The following is a 21,077-nucleotide window of genomic DNA, read 5'->3' as shown; positions in this document are numbered from 1 at the left end:
GGGGTGGCTGGAAATAATGTTAAAGATCTGGTCATACTCTCGGCTCAATCTCACCCCCATGAGGGAAAAATAAGAACGAGATGCAGATACTGGCAGGAACCAGGGGTTTCAAGCTTGTTAAATGGATACTATCCATGACATAAACCACTGAAGATTGCTGAAAGGCACGAAAGACTCCAACTCACGTTACAGAAGTACTATAACCCTGAAGACGGAATCTACGAAAGAAAAGAACACGCCTCCTTTATATGGTGTTGCCTTGTACAACGTCATGTTCTACGCACAAGTCCAGCGCCATATTGAAAAGAATCGTTCCTCCATTTTTCACTCTCTCAGCTGACTGGCCACTGTGAATGAGTGGATGCCACCCTAATCTCCCAGGTAAAGAAAAGAAGAGGAAGCATAATAGGTTCTGGGCCAGGAGAACTGCCCAAGAGTATCATTCATGGTGTTAAAATGCACGTTTTATGCACTGCAAATAGGTGGGTTCTTTTTGGCAACCACTTGAGGAGACAGCTGGTAAAGATTAAGGGCTGTTGAAACCATTTGGCCGCTGGAAGGGCATCATAAACATCACTGGAGCCTGAGAGGAAGTGACCGGTTATATCAAGGAGAAAGTACAGCTAGAGGCGTGTCATGACTTGAAGGGACCTGAGGAGAAGAAAACAGAGACTGCTAACGTTCCGTGTCAGGAACACATCTCCATGGGGAGGACGCCAATGTGAGCCTGCAGTGGGCCAATTCACTTTTCAGTCCCACGTTCCCTTTTATGGGAAGGCATGCATGGTCTCCACCATGCTACATGGTAGATACTTCCAGGCATCAATAGGATTCCTATATATGCCATCTATGGTTTGCATATATCTATGCAAAACCCTAAATCAAATACTAGCGCACTGTCATCAGCAGGATAATGAAAGAATATTACACTGTGACCTCACTCACCAAGTCATTCACACACACGTACACACAAAACACCATGAACTTCCTGCCCTCAGGCATACAGAGCCACTGTCTCTCACGAGCATCCTGGCCTTTGCCTTGTCTATTTCAATTAGGAACTTCCCCTTTCACTACTGAAGACCGATGTCTACAACTGTGTGTTGGATTTCACTCCCTTCCACCTTTCCAGGAAATCTGATCACTTCTTTTGCTTTCATTCAAGAGTTTTGTCGCTGCCTTGTGAATGTACCTAAGCCACTCAGTCGTTAAATAACATACCACGCACTCAGCTCTCCGTCAATCCTTGATGCCTTCTGGCCTTTTCCCTCTCTCTGCATTGTTTATTATAAATTTTGCCACAAAAAAATCTATTCTACTCATCTCCGTTTTGTCACCTGTCACTCTCTCCTCCATTCTTGCAAATCTGACCGTGACCAACACTCCACTGAATTGACTCTCTGAGTCACCAGTGGCCACCCATTGTCTTCCTGGAGATTGTCACCCATGCCTTGGCTTCAGTTCTCTCCATGCGCAGGTGACTCACCAGTGTATACCTCCAGTCTGGATCTTGGCACTTTACTTCAGATTCACACACTCAACGGCCTACATAGCACCTCCACTCAGAAGTCCAAAGGCATGTTAAGTCATTACGTCCGCAAACTGAACTTGTGATTTCCTTGCGCCCAACTGGACCTCCACCAAGCATGCGTCATCTCAGAAGAGATGGGACGCAGCCTTGACACCTCCCTTGTGCTCGTGCCTCCACTGCCTTTCCCCTTCTACACGTTTCTCAGGGTCACCCGCTGTCCTTCACCTCTGCTGTCAGTACTGACCCCAAGACCAAGTCCTTGCCTGGATGAGGCCACAGCCTTGTAGATGGCCTCCCTTACATCTCTTCTTACCCCTTCCAAACTTTTTTCAACACAGCTCGACTAACCTTTTTGACACATGTAAAAATTTGATGCCGTACCTCCCACTTTAAGTCTCTGAATGGCCTCCCATTGATCTAGGGATAAAGAGCCAAATCAGCTTGTCCTGCGAGGCATTCGCTGTCTGGCCCCCGCCTTCCTCTCTGGCATCACCTTGCTATCTTCCTCTGCACGCCAGCCGCTCCTGCCTTCTTCACTCCGGGGATGGACCGAGCACCCTACTGACACCCAGGGACCTTGTACCTGCCCTTTTTTTCTGCTCGAAATTCTCTCCGGGTCAGCCCCCCCCAAACCCTCTTGTGCTTAATTAACTCCTCATCTTTCATACTAAAGTTCACGTGTAATTGTTTTTAGGGAGGCTTTCCCTTACTTCCCTAATTAGGTCAGGTTCCTCCTATTATTCGTTTCCCTAGCACCATGTATTTCTTTGGCTATAACCAGCAGTGATTTACACATATGTGTGTGATTATATGATCAGTGCGGTTCCCCCACTAGACCTGAGTTCCAAAAGTAGGCACTACTTAGTCACTATCACCCAGCCTGGTACCTACCGCAAAGAAATATGCAATAAATATTTGTAGAATGTTTTTAAAATGAAACAATGAGGGAGGGTGCCTGCTACTGTCAGGACAAAGGCAAGGTGGCCTAGATTGTCTTCTAGACAATGAAATAAGATTTAAAAAAAAAACAACCTCAAATAAGAGAAATAACTATTTGAAAGGGAAAAATAAAATCATTAATTATGGATGGCTAGTTTACTTAGAGAATTCATCAGAATGAACTTGAAAACTAGTAGATGCATTAAGGGGCTCAGCAATTTGGAGCACCTTGGAGGCTCCGTCAGTTAAGCGTTTGACTCTTGGTTTCGGCTCAGGTCATGATCTCACAGTTCATGACTTCAAGTCCCACATCGGGCTCTGTGCTGACAGTGTGATGCCTGCTTGGGATTCTCTCTATCTCTCTCTCTGCCCCTCCCCTGCTTGCATTATCCCTATCAAAGTAAACTAAAAAAAAATAATAAAAATAAAGCGGGCTGAGCAATTTAATCAGATTTTGTAAAGAGAAAAAAATGGCACCATTCTAAAAAGAACACCCTATTGTTAATATATTATAAACTAATCATCCCACTAACACTTATTTTGTACCATGTGCCAGGCACTGTGACTAAGCACTTCTCCAACATCATCTTGTTACATGATGACACTTAATCCTATCATTAATTCTCATGAAATAGGTATGGCTCTTCTCATTTTACAAAAATGAGCCTCTACAAACCTCTGTAACAGCTCCAAAGAGAGTGGCAGAGCGAGGGTTCAAAGTGGGGTCAGGCTTCAAAGTCAGTGCATCCACTACTAGCTCATGCTATTAGAAAATACAAAGGTAGGGTCACCTGAGTGGCTTAGTCGGTTAAATGTCTGACTTTGGCTCAGGTCATGAACTCGCAGTTCGTGGGTTCAAGCACCACATCGGGCTCTGTGCTGACAGCTCGGAGCCTGGAGCTGCTTCAGATTCTGTGTCTCCCTCTCCCTCTGCCCCTGCCCAACCCCCCCTCCCGCCCCCGCTTATGCTCTTGTCTCTCTCTCTCTCAAAATCAAAGTAAACACTAAAAAAAATTAAGAAAAAAGAAAATACAAAGGTAAAAATGAAAGAGCATAAGTGCAACAAATAACATAAAGTACAAAGAAAAATTCTGGTGAGGAATGTTTACAATGTATGAAATTACAAACCCTTACCAGGGGGTATAAGAAAGGCAGGCCTATCTTCCAGAATGTGTATGTATATATGCACGCACATGCACACGTACTGTGCTGCACGTATACACACATACGCTGTGGAAGCTGGAAATTCAATGTCTGACTTCCTCATGTTTCCAGGAATTAAAAAAGATTCCCTACTGCCACTCTAAAATGAAAACTGACTTAGAAAATGTTCCCAAGTACCGGCAATGACCACAAGCAGATTTAGTTTTATTTCTCATGTGATGTGAAGATAAGTTGGAAAATATAAGTACACATAGGATCAGGATACAATCTTTTCAGGAATCTATAATTTGCATCGATTATTTTTCTACTAGAAATAGGAAGTTGGAGAAATAGCTGCGTGCCTGTGGAAATTCTATCTTCCTGTGGTATTTAGTTACGGCTGACCCGCCCTCCTCATCTGGGGGTTAAAACCGACCTTCTTGACCACACAGATGTGCACTTGTAGAGGCTGAACCTCCAAAACCACATTAAAATGGATCACAGAGAGGAAAGTATCACTGATTGTCACTAGGGCTGTCAAGACAATAAGGCTACATCACCAAACACTGTGCACCATCAAGTCAAGGAAGGACTGTGTCCTATCCGTTTTATATCCCGCTATTGAACCCAGAACCCCAAGCCATGGAGTCTGGCACAGAGCACGCAGGAGCTTCCCGTCTTTATCAAGGATCCTGGTTTCTAGCATTAACCTTTCAGTTTTACAGAATTTAGTCACTTGTTTAAAAGCAAACTTTAAGTTTGAACCCCAAAAGTTAAAACCATGATATTTTGCCAAGTTAAAGGGCTTATTGTCTGCACTCATTATACGACCAACTCTCTCTAAAGGATGAGAATTGTTTTCTGGTTTGGACTGCATGATGGCCTCTGGGCCTCAGTTTCCCTAAATGTAAAACTTGGGATAGTGGGTATCCAAGGTTCACTTAAATGGCATTATTCTAGGATTATACAATACAATGCACTCTCACAAGACAAAATTGCTGTTTAACCGAGTACTGAAAGATTTCCAAGTTGACCTCTGTTAAAATCTGTAAAGTGTGTTCCAAATTCACAAGAGGATCCCAGAAAACAAATGGGCACCTTCATATCAACTATCTGAACACTGGCCTACGCTTCTACATGTTCAAGGCAGTCTGTCTTCTCACAGCCGGCCCAAAGGTCCACGGTGCCAATAAGGATAAACTCAATTAGCCAAGTTTCACAAAAGTTGTATTTTTTAAGTTTATTTATTTATTTTGAGAGAAAGAGAGCATGCATACATCCACACAAACAGGGGAAGAATAGAGAGAGAAGTGGGGGGAGAGAAAATCCCAAGCAGGCTCCATGCTTAGTGCAGAGCCTGACATGGGGCTCAACCCCCCGACTGTGAGATCATGATCTGAGCCAGAACCAAGAGTAGGATGCCCAACTGACGAGCCACCCAGGTGCCCCAAACTTGTATATTTTAACGGGATTCAAACGTCATTCTACTACACCGAGGTATACACCCAAGAGAAATGAAAAAATATGCCCATATAAAAATACGTACCTGAATGATCATGATAGTATTATCCCTAACACCCAAGACATTCAAATAATCCAAATGTCTAACTGGTGAATGCATAAGCAAAGTGTGTTTTATCCCTACAATGGAAGAGTATTAGTCATCAAAAGGAATGAAGTGCAGGTTCATGGTACAATATGGATGGACCTCAACTGGAAACATATTAAGTGAAAGATGGTCACAAAGGATCCCATATTTTGTTCATTTTATATGAAATGTCCAGAATGGGCAGAAAGTAGATCACTGGTTTCCAGGGGCTGCCACTGGCAAGGAAAATGGGGGTTTGAGGAAAATGGGGAGTGACTGCTTAAGGGTACAGGGTTCTGTGGGGGGTAAAGTGTTGTAACATTGGTTATGAGGATACTTGCACAACCTTGTGAATATACTAAAACCCGCCAAATTGAATACTTCAATGCATAAATTGTATGGAATGTGAATTACATCTCAATAAAACTATTACCAAATAAAAAGAGAAAGTCATACCCATAGGTTCAGCCATCCTGGAGGTGCACCCTGGAGCGACCTTAATATACAACACAATAGCAGATTCTGATATCTTGGCATCAAGCTTCAAAGGTGAGGTCTAGGGGTGCCTGGATGGCTCAGTCAATTAAGTGTTTGACTCTTGATTTCGGCTCAGGTCATGATCTCACAGTTCATGAGATAGAGGCTTGCATCGGGTTCTGTGCTGATAACATGGAGTCGGCTTGGGATTCTCTCTTTCCCTCTCTCTCTCTCTGCCCCCTGCCCAAAAATCAATCAATCAATCAATCAATCAATCAAAGATGAGGTCTAATAGACTCTGCCATCTGAATCAGACTTAGCTTGGTCACCTTTCCTTGGGAAAATCTGACTGCTCTGTTAGTTCCAAGGATGCAATATGCCATGCTTTCCCAAGTTGAGGGGCCTTCTCTGTCAGGAAAAGAACTAAAATCAAGGATAGCAGAGTACTAGACGAAACAGTAATTCTACCAAAGGCAACGTTCAAAAGTTTGAGATTAACAGATTTGAGGGTGTACAGACAATAGTAGGATTTCCTTCTGCTCTTGTAATAAAAGACACAGCTCCAGGCCCCTGGTGATACTGCTGGCATGTGGTGGTTCAGAAGTGGTAGAGATAGTTGATATTTTGCAATATGTCATAGAAAGTTCCAGATATCTATAACAGCGGTTGAATGGGGGACCATTTTTGCATCTCGCCAACTACTTCTAAAGGAATTCTCAAGACTTCTCAAGAAAGCACTAGTTCCTATTCTCTCCAAAGGCATGTCAACCGGAAGGTTTCCAACTATAATAAGGGCGGTGTCCAGGGTCCTGAACTCGGAGCAGGAGTTAAGTTCTGGGCAGCAGCACAGGTGAGGCAGTGTACTTGGGGCTGAGACTATGTGCCCTGGAGTCAAGAGACACAGCCATCAGTTAAGGTCCAGGTGAGTAAGAAAATCTAAATTCCTAGTTAGTTGGGTGGGCTTCTAAAAACCAGGGAGAAGCAAGTAAGAAAGCAGAGAGAATCTGGTGGCAGCTAAGTATTCTTTTCTTAAATCCTATGTGCACAACTCTATATGAAAGGTAGTAGCTTAGCTGAAGCCTGGGGGTAAAACACAGGCCACTTCCTCTGGGTCTACTGCAGGCTGGCAATGTCAGAGAACAGGTGTGTGTGTCAGGATGGGTGGGTTTAGAGGTTGAATTAGGACAGGGCAAAGACAACTACCACCAAGTCATGGCGACTGGCTGGGAGGACTGGGAATTTACCTAAGAGCCTGGGGGACACAGAATGAGGGGCTCAGGTACAGTGACAGGACCATGAGCTCTAATACGTGATAGGGAGTTCCAAGCAGTAGGCTCAGGGCCACCAGGAGGGCTGGAGGACGCACTTGAACCAACCGCCTTCCAAGGCAGCAGCTCCTTGTATTCTCCCCACCATTGGCTGGGGCTGAAGTCAGAGCACATTTTTTTTAAAAAAGTTTATTTATTTATTTTGAAGAGGGAAAGAGAGAGGGAAAGAGAGAACTCAAGCACGGGAGGGGCAGAGAGAGAGAGAATCCAACGCAAGCTCTGCACTGTCAGTGCAGAACCTGACAAGGGGCTCAAATTCACAAACCGTGAAATCATCACCTGAGCTGAAATCAAGAGCTGGATGTTTAATTGACTGAGCTACCCAGGCGCCCTTGAAGTCAGAGCACGTCTAGCCACCAGGTTTTGCCACAACTGCTGGAATCCAGGGTTAGTCAGGGGTCCTGGAGTCCCAACTGGATGTGTCTCCTTCACGTCAGCAGAAGATCTAGCTTTCCAATTATTTCTTTTTCTTCCAAAAAAGAGAGCCCTGGAGAATGACTATCTGGACTCCTGATCTCTGCTCATCAACTCTCTTTTGGATCCTGGAGGGCATAAGAATCCTGGTGCCAGCTTCCACCCTACTGAGGCCACCTGACTGTCTGTATTAGCACTTCCTCATCCTAACAGGTCCGCTGGCTACACACGTTACACACCCGTAAATGCACACACGGAAACTGCAGTCGTCAGCGTGCTCCACACTGGTCTCGAGCCCAGTGTGCAGGTAGGAACCTAACTGTCCCGAGGCTGACTCCACGTCAGATATGGCAATCCCAGGCCACCTCAGTTTGTGACACTGACTTACGGGCAAGGTTGCCTCGACTTATCAGTTCTGCATTTTCCTATTTATTCCATATGAATCAGTGGCCTCTTTCCCCATCTCATTTATGCATTTGCTGAGGCCAAAGGAGCATAACATTTTTTTTTTCCGGTCAGGATATAACACCACTATCCTTTATCTTCCCGGAATAATCACACTGGAAGAGAAAGAAAGAGAAGGCATAGTTTTCAGTTACGCCTTTACCTCCTTTAGATTTTTCTAAGTTGCGTACTTGGCTTAGCCCATCCAGTGATTTCTGGAACTATTAGCAAGGCAAGACAGGGCCGGCGCCCGGCGGGGTTCCAGTACCTCCCAGACAGGTGGCGGTGCAGGGGGTGAAGCCAGCGTACTCCCAGTGGTACGTCACGCGGCCGTCCTCCTGGGCAGCGGCGCTCCGGTCGCAGGGCCTGCGGAGGCACGGCCGCCTGGTGGGCAGCCGGGGGCCCTCGCACTCTTCCTCGGGCAGCTCGGTCTCCGTCTGCGTGAACGTGAGCAGCACGCGGCACTTCACTTCTCGGACCTGGACGCCCGGCCCGCACGTGGCGCTGCAGGCCGCCCAGGGCTCCGGGACGAACCTGCGGAAAACCCGGAGTCACCGTTACACACGCCCAGCGGCCACCGCACTGTCCGCAGGGAAGACATGACTGTCCAGGGGGAATCCGGGACACCTGAAAGGCCGTATTTTTCCTGATGTTCAACTATGTCGTTAACGAATTTTCAAGTCTTATTGGCAACAGAATTTTTCACTGGAGTGAATGTTTGCATCCATTTTATTTTTTAAATTTATTTACTTTTATTTTATTTTTTTTACATTTTAAATGTTTATTATTTTTGAGAGAGAGAGAGAGAGCACAAGCAGAGGAGGGGCAGAGAGAAGACGCAGAATCCCAAGCAGGCTCCAGGCTCTGAGCTGTCAGTACAGAGCCCAACGTGGGGCTCAAACTCACGAACTGTAAGATGATGACCTGAGCCGGAGTCGGACGCCCAACCAACTGAGCCACCCAGGCGCCCCTTAAGTTTATTTATTTTGAGAGAGAGAGAGCAAGCAGGGGTGGGTTAGAGAGAGAAAGAGACAAAGAGGGAGAGAGCAAGCAGGGGTTGGGTCAGAGAGAGACAGAATGAGAGAGAGGGAGACAGAGACAGTCCCAAGTCTGACAGTGCAGAGCCCAATGCAGGGCTCGAACTCACGAATCATGAGATCATAACCTGAGCCAAAATCAAAAGTCATATGCTTAACTGATTGAGCCATGCAGGTGCCCCCGATGTTTGCATCCATTTGAAAATTCAGGGGCTCCTGGGTGGCTCAGTCAGTTAAGCATCCAACCTCAGCTCACATCATGATCTCATGGCTTGTGGGTTCAAGCCCTGTGTCGGGCTCTGTGCTGACAGCTCAGAGCCTAGAGCCTGCTTCGGATTCTGTGTCTCCCTCTCTCTCTTTCCCTCCTCTGCTTGTGCTCTGTCTCTGTCTCTCTCTCTCTCAAAAATAAACATTAAAATTTTTTTTAAATATTAGAAAAACCTCAAATGCTGTGCTATCTCCCTTTGTACAGCAGTATTAAAATTAGGTTTCTTAAAAATTTGGTAATAAGTAAACCATAATGTAATTGTCCTTTCTAATCTGAGTTCTTCTATAATATGGAGAAATTTTCATCAATATTTATTCAACAAATCTTTATCAGGCTTATCCTTTAACAGATAGAGCTTTATTAAACTCTTAGTATTTAAGATAAATGTCTTCTGCAGAGTAGATGAAGCTTTCATATTATTTCCTACTTACATAAATACACTAAACTTCATCTTCTTGAAAATATCCCTGATATTTCACAATATGGCTGAATAAAGTATTTCTGATCCTGAATTATTGCCCACTAAATCGGAGCTTGTCAATCTACGGCCTGTAGGTCAAGTCCCACCCACCTGTTTCTCTACAGACTACAGAATGACTTTTATAGTTTTAAATGGTTGGGGGATAGGGAAGAAGGATAATATGTTATGAATGACGTAAAATTCAATTAAAGTACCCATAATTGTAGATTTATTGGTACACATATGGTCACTTGCTCTCCTATTGTTCATGACTACTTTTATGTTACATGGCAGAGATGAGGATTTTCCACAGAGACTGTCTGGCCCACAAAGCCTAAAATATTTACTATCTGGGCCTTTGCAGAAGATGTTTACTGATTCCTGCACTGAATTTAACAGCATCGATTCAGTAGGGACACATGTATTTAAGTTATCCTGAAGCAACACTTGCATCGTGAGATATTCACAAGTGACAGGCAAGGAAGAGCTCAGTGACAGAATAAGTTTGGGAAACTAAGGGCACAATAATGCTCAACAGGTTTATTTACTGCAAAAGTTTTCCAAAGACTATGATCTATGAACGCATGCTATAAATGCCTACGGGGGATGTAGTGTGCATCATTTCCTAAGTGTAAGTGAATACAGATGCCTGTTCACAGGATAATGTACTAAGTCACTCCAGAAAATGGTTAAGATATAGTTCCAAGGGCTCATGTTCAAAATCTCAGAATGGGTAGTAAGGGTCTCTCAGAGCCCTCCAGCCTTCTCTCCCTGGACAAGACTTTATCACACTTGTCCACAATCCAATCAGCAGAAGAAAACTCCACTGGGATACATGAGCCCCGTAAAGAACTACCAGTAAACCCTCCAAGTTCTGTTTACTGCATTGAAGAGTATTGGTGTAGAACTCCCTCCCCTAACCTTGGCCAGGAGAGGGCTCACCCAACTTCCCAGCAGGGAGGAATATTGGCATATCTGCACAATGCTCTTCTCTCTCCCTGTTGTTTTTCCCGGTAGAAATGGAAAGAAAATGCCTGATTAATTTTAAGATGAGGCATCCATCCAATGTAATAATATGAGGCCGATTAATTCAGAAGGAATAGTCTCTTCTTAGAGACAGTTAAATGAAGTATGGGGTGGCTTCTATACTGGCATCTTTTGTCTAAACATACACAGAAAGGCATACGTATGTATGCGTAGTATATATGTTATATACTGGTATACACATTTACAGCACAGATGTCTACATGTGATTTACATATAATGTCTCTTTTCTGGGAGCGATCACATGTGTCAGGGTCTACAGTGTATGATGAGGGGGCTTCCCCTTTTGTTTATAGCTTAAAAAGGTTTGAATTTTCTAACCATGTGCACACTGCACTTTTATGACCACCTTGTTTTCCCCTTCCTCTCTCCTTAGTAATAAAAACCAAAACTTGAGATGTAGATTCTTTTCATTCACACCACACCCCTGTGTCTCCTGTGACTCAGAGCCCTGTAAGAAGATGGGGCTGGAGGGAAGGCTCACTTCAGTTCCCAACAGGGCAAGTGATGGTCACATCCAGTGCTTTTGTAAGGTGTCCTGGACCTTCCAAGTTGGCTTTCAGAGACTCTTTTAGGGGTCCTCTTAAAAACCGGATGTGAGAGCTGTCCAAATTAGCCATGAGTGGTTTAAAGGGGGGAAATAAAGCTATGGCAATTCCAACTTCATGTACGAACTAGCATGATGTTAGCTGTGGATTTTTCTAATTTTTCACTTATTATTATTATTTATTTTAAAATGTTTATCTTGAAAGAGAGAGAGCATGAGAGTGCATGCACAAGCAGGGGAGGGGCAGAGAGGGGAGAGAGAAAATCTCAAGCAGGCTCCACATGGTCGGCGCAGAGCCAGACATGGGGCTCAATCTCATGACATTGACATCATGACCTGAGCTGAACTCAAGAGTCAGATGCTCAACTGACTGAGCCACCCAGGTGCCTCATTACTGTCAAAGGATTTTTTTGTATTTGAGAGAGAATGAGTGAGCACATGAGCTGGGGGGGGGGGGTGGCAGGGGGGCAGCCGCAGAATGAGTGAGAGAGACAGAGACAGAGAGAAGGAATCTTAAGCAGGCTCCACTCCCAGGGTGGAGTCCAACATGGGGCTCAATCACACAACCCTGGGATCATGACCTGAGCTGAAATCAAGTCGGTCACTCAACTGACTGAGCCACCCAGCTGCCTCTGTTTAAACAAAATATATTATAGCATTCATGCAGTTCTGAATCTTGTTTGGCTTTGTTTTTCCCTCGCAGAAAAAAAAAATTAAGGATGGAAAAAAGAAACAGAGCTGCATGAAAACATCTGAAGCGCCACGTCTGGGCAAAACACAACCGGAGAGAAAGAGCACAACAGAAGAACTTCAAAAGAGTAGCACCTCACTAATGTGAGAGTTTATTCATGAGATGATAAAATGACAGAATAAAACGGAAAACTAGAGAGCTGCAGAAATTAACTGAAACCTATGGACACGGTCACAAATCTAAGCTGGGACTAAGAATCAGGGAAACACAGAGGAAACAGGGCTGACCATCATATGAAGGACACGGAGACCCAGAAGCGCATGCAGAGTTGAGCAAGAGGGAGAGAGAGCTTTTTTTGTTGTTTATTTTTTAATTTATCTTTTGAGACAGAGTGGGAGTGAGAGGGGGGCAGAGAAAGAGAGGGAGACACAGAATCGGAAGCAGGCTCCAGGCTCTGAGCTGTCAGCACAGAGCCCGGTGTAGGGTTCGAACCCACGAACTGTGAGATCATGACCTGAGCTGAAGCCAGACACTCAACCAACTGAGCCACCCAGGCGCCCTGGCAGTTTTTAGAGACAAAATGAGAGAGAACTGAAATAATCCAATATTGGAGATTCCTGGATTCTTCAAGTCGAGGTTCCAGCACATGACAAAGTATTCAGAAATAAAATATGTTAAAAAAAAAAAAAGTGCCTAAAATACAGCTTGGAGAGGCACACTATCTCCCAGGAAAAAGTGATAAAAAGTGATGAACATAAAAACCTAGAGTTTTAGGCAGAATAATGGCCACCCCAAAGATGCTCACCCCCTAGTCCCTAGAATTTATGAATATGTTATATTGCATGGCAAACGGAATTTTGCAGATGTGGTTAAGGTTATGGACCTCAAGATAGGCAGACTATCCTAGCAAGATAATCCAATCACACATTCTTAAAAACATAGAAATTTCTTTGGCCGGAGTCAGAGAGATGCAGGAAAAGAGCGCAAGAGATTCAGAGCATGAGAGGTTCTCCAGCTGCTGTTGCTGGCTCAGAGACGGAAGGGGCCAGGAGCCAAGGAATGCAGGAGGCCCCTGGACGTTGAGAACAACTCCCGGCCAATAGCCCGCAAGGAAATGGAGGTTTCAATTCTACAACTACATGGAACTGAATTCTGCCAACCACCTGAATAAGACTGAAAGGAGATTCTCCCTCAGGGCCCCAGACAGGCATTCAGGCTGAGAGACACCTTGATTTTGGCTTAGTGGGCACCAGCGTAGAGGAATTGTTTCAGCCTACTGGGCTCCTGACCTATAGAACTGGTAAATCACTACTGCAGCCATAGAAAAGGGAAACACTTGGCTAAAAAACGTTTTAGAAACCTGGGGCTTTGAAATAGGTCGGTAAGAAAGCAAGCTATGTCAATTTACTCATTTTGACATGGAGAAGTCAACAAAAATGGGATGTTGGTGATAAAAAAAAAATAGAAAAAGGTGAAATTACAAAGGATTGATCTCCAGTTACTGGAGAGAATGAATCAAGAAGGCATACATCATCTAGAAAATCATCAGAAACAAGGAGATACTTAAAATGGAGGCCAGAACTATTGGCAATCATTATAAGTTTAAGTGAATTAAACTCTCCTATTAAAATACCAAGATTCTGATTTCAAAATCTATACAAGCTACAAATGAAATGTCTTTGGAAATGTCAAAAGTATAAGGAATAACAAAGTGAGATAAGAAAAGGTAAAAGGTATAAATTTTAGAAAAGAAGAGATGAAGTTATTCTTTGATGATGACTTGATAACTATGGAAAACAGTATAGTTTATCGAAAACTTTTAGAAAAAACTAAGAGTTCAAGGAAATAGTCCCTATGTATGGGGCATCTGGGGGACTCACTCAATTAAGCGTCTGACTCCTGATTTCAGCTCAGGTTAAAATCCTAAGGTCAAGGGATCAAGTCCTAAGTTGGGCTCCACACTGAGCATGAAGCCTGCTGAAAGTTCTCTCTCTCCCTCTGCCCCCTCCCCCACTTGTGGTCTCTCTCTCTCTTTATAAATTAATAATAATTTAAAAAGTCCCTACCTATCTATCCTAAAATTATCATGTTTCTCAAAATTCAGCCAATGCTTGCTGCTGTGCAACGAATATTACATTTACTATTTAATGTAATTTTCACAACAACCTTATGAACAAGTACTGTTATTTTCCGGATTTTGCAGATGAAAAAAACTGAGGCTTAACATAGGAGCTTGTGAATAAACACTCTATAAGAAAGTGCAGGGCTGATATGATTAAAATCACAAAACACTGAATGGGCTCTAACCCCAGAGATCAGATTCATTGGAGAGAAGACCACATGCCTCTCAATGGGAAGACTCAAAACTAAAGATGTTCATCCCCCTTTAATTGATTTGGCAAATGAACACAGTTCCGATCCAATTTGGTGGGGGGAGGAGGCTGGAAACAGACAACTCTAAGGTTTTATGGGAGGCTAGTTGAGGGCAGTCATGAGCAGTTTAAAAGGAATAACAAAGACATAGCACTTGCAAAGCCTGATAGAAAAAGGCACTAAAAAGTTGCAGGAATCCCTGCAGGATACTCTGGTGCTGACAATGGAGTAGTCCATTTACACAATGAAGATACTATGAAATCAACATGGGCAGTACAAATTATTCACTAGATAGTGCTGGGGCAGTTCGTTAATTATTCGAGAGAGAATTAAGTTAGACCAAGACCACGTACCCCATGTCAAAGTAAATTCCCCATGGATCAAAGTTAAATGTAAATCATGAAAACATAAAAAATACAGTTGACCCTTGAATAACTCATGGGTTAGGGGCACTGACACTCTCCTCATCCCCCCAATTACAGTAAAAAATCCACATATGACTTTTGATTCCCCAAACACTTAACCAATAGCCTATTGGACCCTTACCCATAAAGTAAACAGTCAATTATACATATTTTATATGTTCTATGTATTATATACTGTCATCTCATAATAAAGTAAGCTAGAGGAAAGAAATGCTGTTAAAAATCATAAGTGGGGGGCCCAGTCAGTTTAGCATCTGATTCTTGATTTCAGCTCAGGTCATGATCTCACGACCTGGGGTCAAGCCCCATGCTCAGCTCCCTGCTGAGCGTGGAGCCTGTCTGGGATTCTCTCTCTCTCTCTCTCTCTCTCTCTCTCTGTGTCTCTCTCCCTCTGCCCCTCCCCCCTCACGCACGTGTGTGAACGCTCCTGTGTTCTCTCTCTTAAAAGAAAGGGGCGCCTGCGTGGCTCACTAAGTTGCACGTCTGACTTCAGCGCAGGTCATGATCTCACGGTTCGTGGGTTCGAGCCCCACATCGGGCTCTGTGCTGACAGCTCAGAACCTGGAGCTGCTTCAGATTCTGTCTCTCTCTAACCTTCTTCCACTTACGCTCTGTCTCTCTCTCAAAATAAATAAACATAAAGAAAAAAGAATGAAACCCTGCCATTTGCAACATGGGTGGAAGCAGAGTGTATTCTGCTGAGTGAAATAAGACAAAGAAAGGCACCATAAGACTTCACTCCCATGTGGAATTTAAGAAACACCGCAGATGAACACAGGAGAAGGAAGGAAAACTAAGATAAAATCCGAGAGGGAGGCAAACCGGAGACTGTTAAACAGAACCCACCGAGGGCTGCCGGAGGGGTGTCTGAGCGGGGGAGGGCCCACGGGGGATGGGCACGGCGGAGGGCGCTTGCTGGGCTGAGCCCTGGGTGTCAGTGTAAGCGATGAATCGCCAAGTTCTGTTCCTGAAACCATGATTACACTACATGTTAACTAACTGGGATTTAAATAAAATTTAAAAATGAATAAATAAAATAAAATGTAATCATGGTGGCATCCTTGGGAAACCCTCCCACCGCCTCCAAATGAAGTCCAAGCCCTCAGTGGCCGAGAAGGCGTCCAAGACCCGCTCACCGCCCAGCTCCTTCCCTGCTGCCATCACCACCTCTGCCCCCACCGGCCCCTCTCCGCACCCTGAACGTCAGCGTGCAGGCCTGGCGCCACACCCGGGCGCGGCCCCCCCACACCCGGGCGCGGCCCCCCCACATCCGGGCGCGTCCCCTCCACATCCGGGCGCGTCACCTCCACCTCCGGACACGGCCCCCACATCCGGGCACGGCCCTCACATCCGGGCGCGGCACCCCCACATCCGGGCACGGGCCCCACATCCGGGCGCGGCACCCCCACATCCGGGCACGGCCCCCACATCCGGGCACGGCCCCCACATCCGGGCGCGGGCCCCCCACATCCGGACACGGGCCCCCCACATCCGGGCGCGGCCCCCACATCCGGGCGCGGCCCCCACATCCGGGCGCGGAACCCCCACATCCGGGCGCGGCCCGCACATCCGGGCACTTGCCCCCACGTCCGGGCACGGCCCCCCCCCACACCCAGGCACGGCCCGCACATCCGGGCACTTGCCCCCACGTCCGGGCGCGGCCCCCCCCACACCCGGGCGCGCCCCGCACATCCGGGCACTTGCCCCCACGTCCGGGCGCGGCCCCACCCACACCCGGGCGCGCCCCGCTGGCCGCGCAGCACCCCACATGCTTGTCAGGCGGCTCTCGCGACGCCCGCTGCGTCGCCGCCGCTCCCGGAAGCTGCCCCTGAGTCCCCGGCCCGTAACAGACACACTCAGTCGAACCGGCCTCTCGTCGGTCTCGTAAAGCAACACCGAGGCGCTTCCTCGCGCCCCAAGCGGAGCCCCTCCCTGACCCTTGGCGACCTCGCCCGAAAGCGCGGGTCATGACCGCAGCTCGTCACGGGGGCCCCGTCGGAACTGAGCTAAGCCAGCACGTGGACCCTGGCACGAGCGACGCCCTCAGGTTAGCCGTTAGGACTGTTGTGAGGCCCGCGGCCTGACGGAGGACCCGCTTCCGCAGGCCGAGACGGAGAAGAGCGTGAAGACGACACCCGAAGCGCCCCGCACCGGCCCTACTGCCTTGGTTTTCATCTAAGAAAACGGGGAGAAGGGGCAGCCGAGCCGCGGAAGCATCGTGAACCCCGAAGAAAGCGAGCTCTCCAGGGACGACGGTCAGCACGCCCCGCAGAGCTGGAAGGTCGGGGCTGCGGGGCCCCGGCTTCGCTGTGCAAGCCGTCGTTTTATCCACGCCCTGCGAAAACTCAGAGCGCAGGCCCGGGCGAACCACGGAGGCAGAGATTCTGCTCCTCTCCAGGCGGGCTTGGCAGGCTTTCTCGAAGGTTCTGAGCTGCAGCAGCGCCCCCTGCCCTGTCGCCGCCAGGCGAGCGCCCCACACACAGAGGCCAGCGGTTAGGAAAGGGCGCCGGGAGCTGAGGTGGCTGCCGTCCGACTGCAAACGCGGGTGAACGGGGGTGAACGGGGGCAGCAGTGGCAGCCGGAGGGAACGGTGAGCCTCACACCGCACAGCCGGCGCGGCCTGAGTTATGAAGGAGAGGAAGGGGGAGGAGGCCGGAGCGGGTGCTGCGGGCTCGGTCTCCCACAGAGAGCAGAGTGGGGTCTTTCTGGAGGAAAGGGGCTGGGGGAGTCAGTGGGGAGGGGGCCGCCAGCAGGGCAGGTGGGCCGCCGGCTGAGCAGGCCTGGAATGAAGATGAGGTCCAGATCGCCCACAGCTTACGTGGCACTGCCCCTCCAGCGACATAAATGGGGGGCGCTTGGGTGGCTGAGTGTCCCACTCGATTTCCGGTCAGGTCATGATCTCACAGTTCGTGGGTTCAAGCCCCGCGTCGGGCTCTGTGCTGACAGCTCAGAGCCTGGAGCTGCTTCAGATTCTGTGTCTCCCTCTCTCTGCCCCTCCCCTGCTCATGCTGTCTCTCTCTCTCCCTCTCTCTCTGAAACTAATAAACATTAAAATAAATAAAAATTTAAAAAAAAATGAATAGGATTTTCAGACCTTGAAAGAGGCCCCTGGGACTCTGATCCAGTGTTTCCCAACCTTGGCCGCACCCTCCCCAGTCACCTGGCGTGCTGACTAAAAACGCCGGTGACAGAGCCATAGACAGAACGTCGAATGGAGGCGCTGGGGGCCGGGGGACCGGAAGGGCGATATGGGGGGTTAGTGCTTAACGGTACGGAGTGTATGTGGGTGGAGATGAAGCGGTTCTGGAGGTGGGTGGTCACACAATGGCATCAGCGTTACTTTACTGCCACTAAACCGTGCCCTTAACAATGGTTAAAGAGGTAATTTTTTAAGTTGAAGTGCAATTGACATACAATATTCTAGCAGTTTCACGTGAGCATCAGAGTGAGCTGATATTTTTATATGTTATGACACGATTCCCACGGTGGGCGTCCTCACTGTCAGTCACCATGCAAAGTGATTAAATATGACGGACTATGTACTCTGCTCATCCCCATGACTTATTTTATAACTAGAAGTTTGTACCTCTACACCTCCCCCATCTATTTTGTTGTGCATATTTTACCACAGACACACACACACACACACACACACACACACACACAGAGTTATCTGTCAGAGCTGAAAACGGTCTAGTGACTAAGCCCCACCCCCCAGCGTCTGTCCTGTGGGGCCCAGAAATCTGCATTCACGTAGCACCACTGGTGATTCTGATGAAATCTACACTCAGAGAAGAGAATTAGTACAAGGGCAATGTGGATGTGAGTGGCAAGTTGATGTAGGCCAGGCACAGCCATCAGTTCCGTGTGGCTGGAACATCCCACTCAAGGCAAAGTAAGGAAGTGGTCAGGGATGAGGCCGGGAGCCAGGAAGGGTGACGGCTCCCGCTAAGTCCCGCTAGCCTTGCCAACGAGTGTAAAGCTTTGGGAACCCTGGGGGTATTCTCAACGTTGGAAGGAAAAAAATCAGATTTGTGCCTTAGCTGGCCTAGTCCAGGAGCTGTGGAATGGGTAGGTTCGAAGGGACTGTGTGGGAAGCGAATCAGAAGGCTTCTGGAAGCATCCTGGTAAGTAAGTTCAGGATCTGGAAAGGATGGTAGTAGAATGGAGAGAAGGGGCTGGAAGGGGACAGATTTGGGTGGGTACGATTGGCATGACATAGAAGGGAAGAATGAGAGGCAAGAACGGCTCCAAGCTTGTGGTCTGGGGAACCAGACAGCAATCACATTAGCCAAGAGAGGACATGCAGAAGGAACAGCCATTATGATCTAGTTGTGTTCTGGGGACAGGAGATCCTGTTAAGACGTGTCACCCCAGACGGAGAACTCTGGTCTTCCTTGCCTCACAACGACACACCCCCTTTTGGGTGTCTCGAATCTCTCTCTCTCCTTCCCTTAACAGAATCACAGGAGATGGAAGTGGGGAGAAGGTTCCAGTGGCAGTGAGCCCAAGATCCTCCTTGTATAGCTGGGAGGTATAGACGTGTCAACCAACCTGTCTACAATCCTTACTATCTTGTTAATATATTTAAGATCATCCTAACTTCAAATAAAAACAATAATCAAACATACATACAACCACTTCTTCCCATCAACTTGACTACCAGTCTTCACTCGGTCTTTAATAGTCAAATACCCACTCCCTTCTGGCTGGGAATTCGTTTCTTAAATCTCTGCAATGATTACTTCTCTACTCTTTGAATGGTCCACTCTAATATTAACTGGAAAAGACTCTTGTCCATCTAAATCACATTTCCTCAGCCTTCATGGTTTTTCCTTGGCTTTCTATGAGATCTGCACCCCTTTAAACCCTTCACCGCCTTGGCCTTTACAACCATGGTCCTTCCCAGGGTCCCCTCCTCCCTCTTCTCACTACTCCTTTTCCTGTGTCACCCACTTCTTGCGACCCCCCCCTTCCTCTAGATCAACAGGCTTCAGTCACGAGCCCAGAACCCCTCTCTCTCCAGTCAGTGACTCTGGGGTCTTTCACCGCACAGCGTCTGTGGTTTCCTCTGGGTTCACTTCCAGGCCTGACACTAGTCCATGTGGAAAAGTTCTGAAAACAGCAATGAGGTTGGTAAGGGATCTAAAAACAACACATGAAAACCACTGGAAAAGGCTGAGGGATGAGCCTGGGAAAGACCGCACCCTCGTGACCCAGCTTCCTTCAAGTTTGTGAAAACCTGTCACGTGGGATGGGGCGTAAATATGGGGTGTTTTTTTTTTTCTGTTTCAGAAATCAGAAATTTGAAGGAGGTATATTTAGCTCAATAGGAAAAAAAAATCTTGCCTATAACTCTTGTGGTTCAACAGAAGAATGCGCTGTCTTTCAATGCAGGGAGCTCTGTCGCCGAAGGCACTGAAGAAGAAATACCTGCTCTGAGTTGGAATTACCTTTGAAATCCCTTTTCCTAGAACACTTGGGATTACTCCCTAGGTAAGCAGCTGGTCAGCACCACAGACTTCACGTATGTGGCAGGGACTCAGCTGTCCTGTGCAACTACTTGCGTCTATCGTCAGTGCTGTGGTTCTTCTAGACTCCTGGGCGAAAAATCTCAGAGCACCTTTGATTCCTTGCTCTTTAGGTCCATACCCTCTGCCTCCAGAAAGTTTCTCTGATTTACTTTTAATTCTTCATTTCCGCTGATACCATAACACTCCGGACTTGCCAAATGACATGTGGAGAGAAGTCATTAGATTTCTGAGTTGGAATGGACCATGGAGAGATGGGAGTCCAGCCTGCTTGCATTATAGGTAAGGAGAATGAGACACAGAAAAACTAAAGTCTTGTCTATGGTCCCACAGTTCAAAGCAGTTGTTCTAGGCTCCAAGATGCAGAGTGCCTTATTCTTTCCATTGCTCCTTACCACAGCGGCTCCAGGACGTCCCCTGATAATCATGTGGGCCACCCTGATACATTTCAAATAAATTGGTTTTATACAGATTGGCCATGACTTCACCGTGGAATGACTGATTTATTTGTATAATATTGTCATGGTCCTTGGTCAAATCATACGTGTTAATCTAGATCTAGGAATTATCCCCAATCTCTTAATTGTAACAGACCACTGGGTCTGCTTTGAGTTAACACACACTGTGCTTTTATGTGCTTCTCACAGATAATGCCAAAGTAGAACTGCTGAATTGTGAAATAAAGACGACTTCCAGCCAGCTCGAGCTCTCTAGAGTCTGAAAATTCAGGTCATTTGGATTTGAAATGTATCATTGTACTCCAGCGAGTACAAGAATTACATAGATCATGTTAACTGGCTGGGCCCTGATTACGCCCATAAAAGGCCCCGGACTCAC

At 46.9% G+C, this 21,077-nt stretch overlaps 1 protein-coding gene and 1 long non-coding RNA gene across 2 annotated transcripts in view; one reads left to right on the top strand and one right to left on the bottom strand.

Annotated features, from left to right (window-relative positions):
- Positions 1 to 21,077, bottom strand: part of ADAMTSL3 (ADAMTS like 3) — a 293,055-nt gene that overhangs the window by 99,693 nt on the left and 172,285 nt on the right. Inside the window, exon 15 of the mRNA XM_039216731.1 lies at positions 8,133 to 8,398. Within this exon, the coding sequence (XP_039072662.1) occupies positions 8,133 to 8,398 (266 nt within the window). The remainder of the gene's footprint in view (positions 1 to 8,132; positions 8,399 to 21,077) is intronic.
- On the top strand, positions 20,111 to 21,076 carry LOC120219940. The gene is made up of 3 exons (XR_005525419.1): positions 20,111 to 20,205; positions 20,354 to 20,522; positions 20,888 to 21,076. It is a non-coding gene; the product is annotated as an uncharacterized LOC120219940 (long non-coding RNA).

This window comes from Hyaena hyaena, unplaced genomic scaffold, assembly GCF_003009895.1.
Source record: "Hyaena hyaena isolate Hyena2069 unplaced genomic scaffold, ASM300989v1 scaffold_13, whole genome shotgun sequence".
NCBI lineage: Eukaryota > Metazoa > Chordata > Mammalia > Carnivora > Hyaenidae > Hyaena > Hyaena hyaena.
This window is presented reverse-complemented; position numbering and strand designations above follow the sequence as displayed.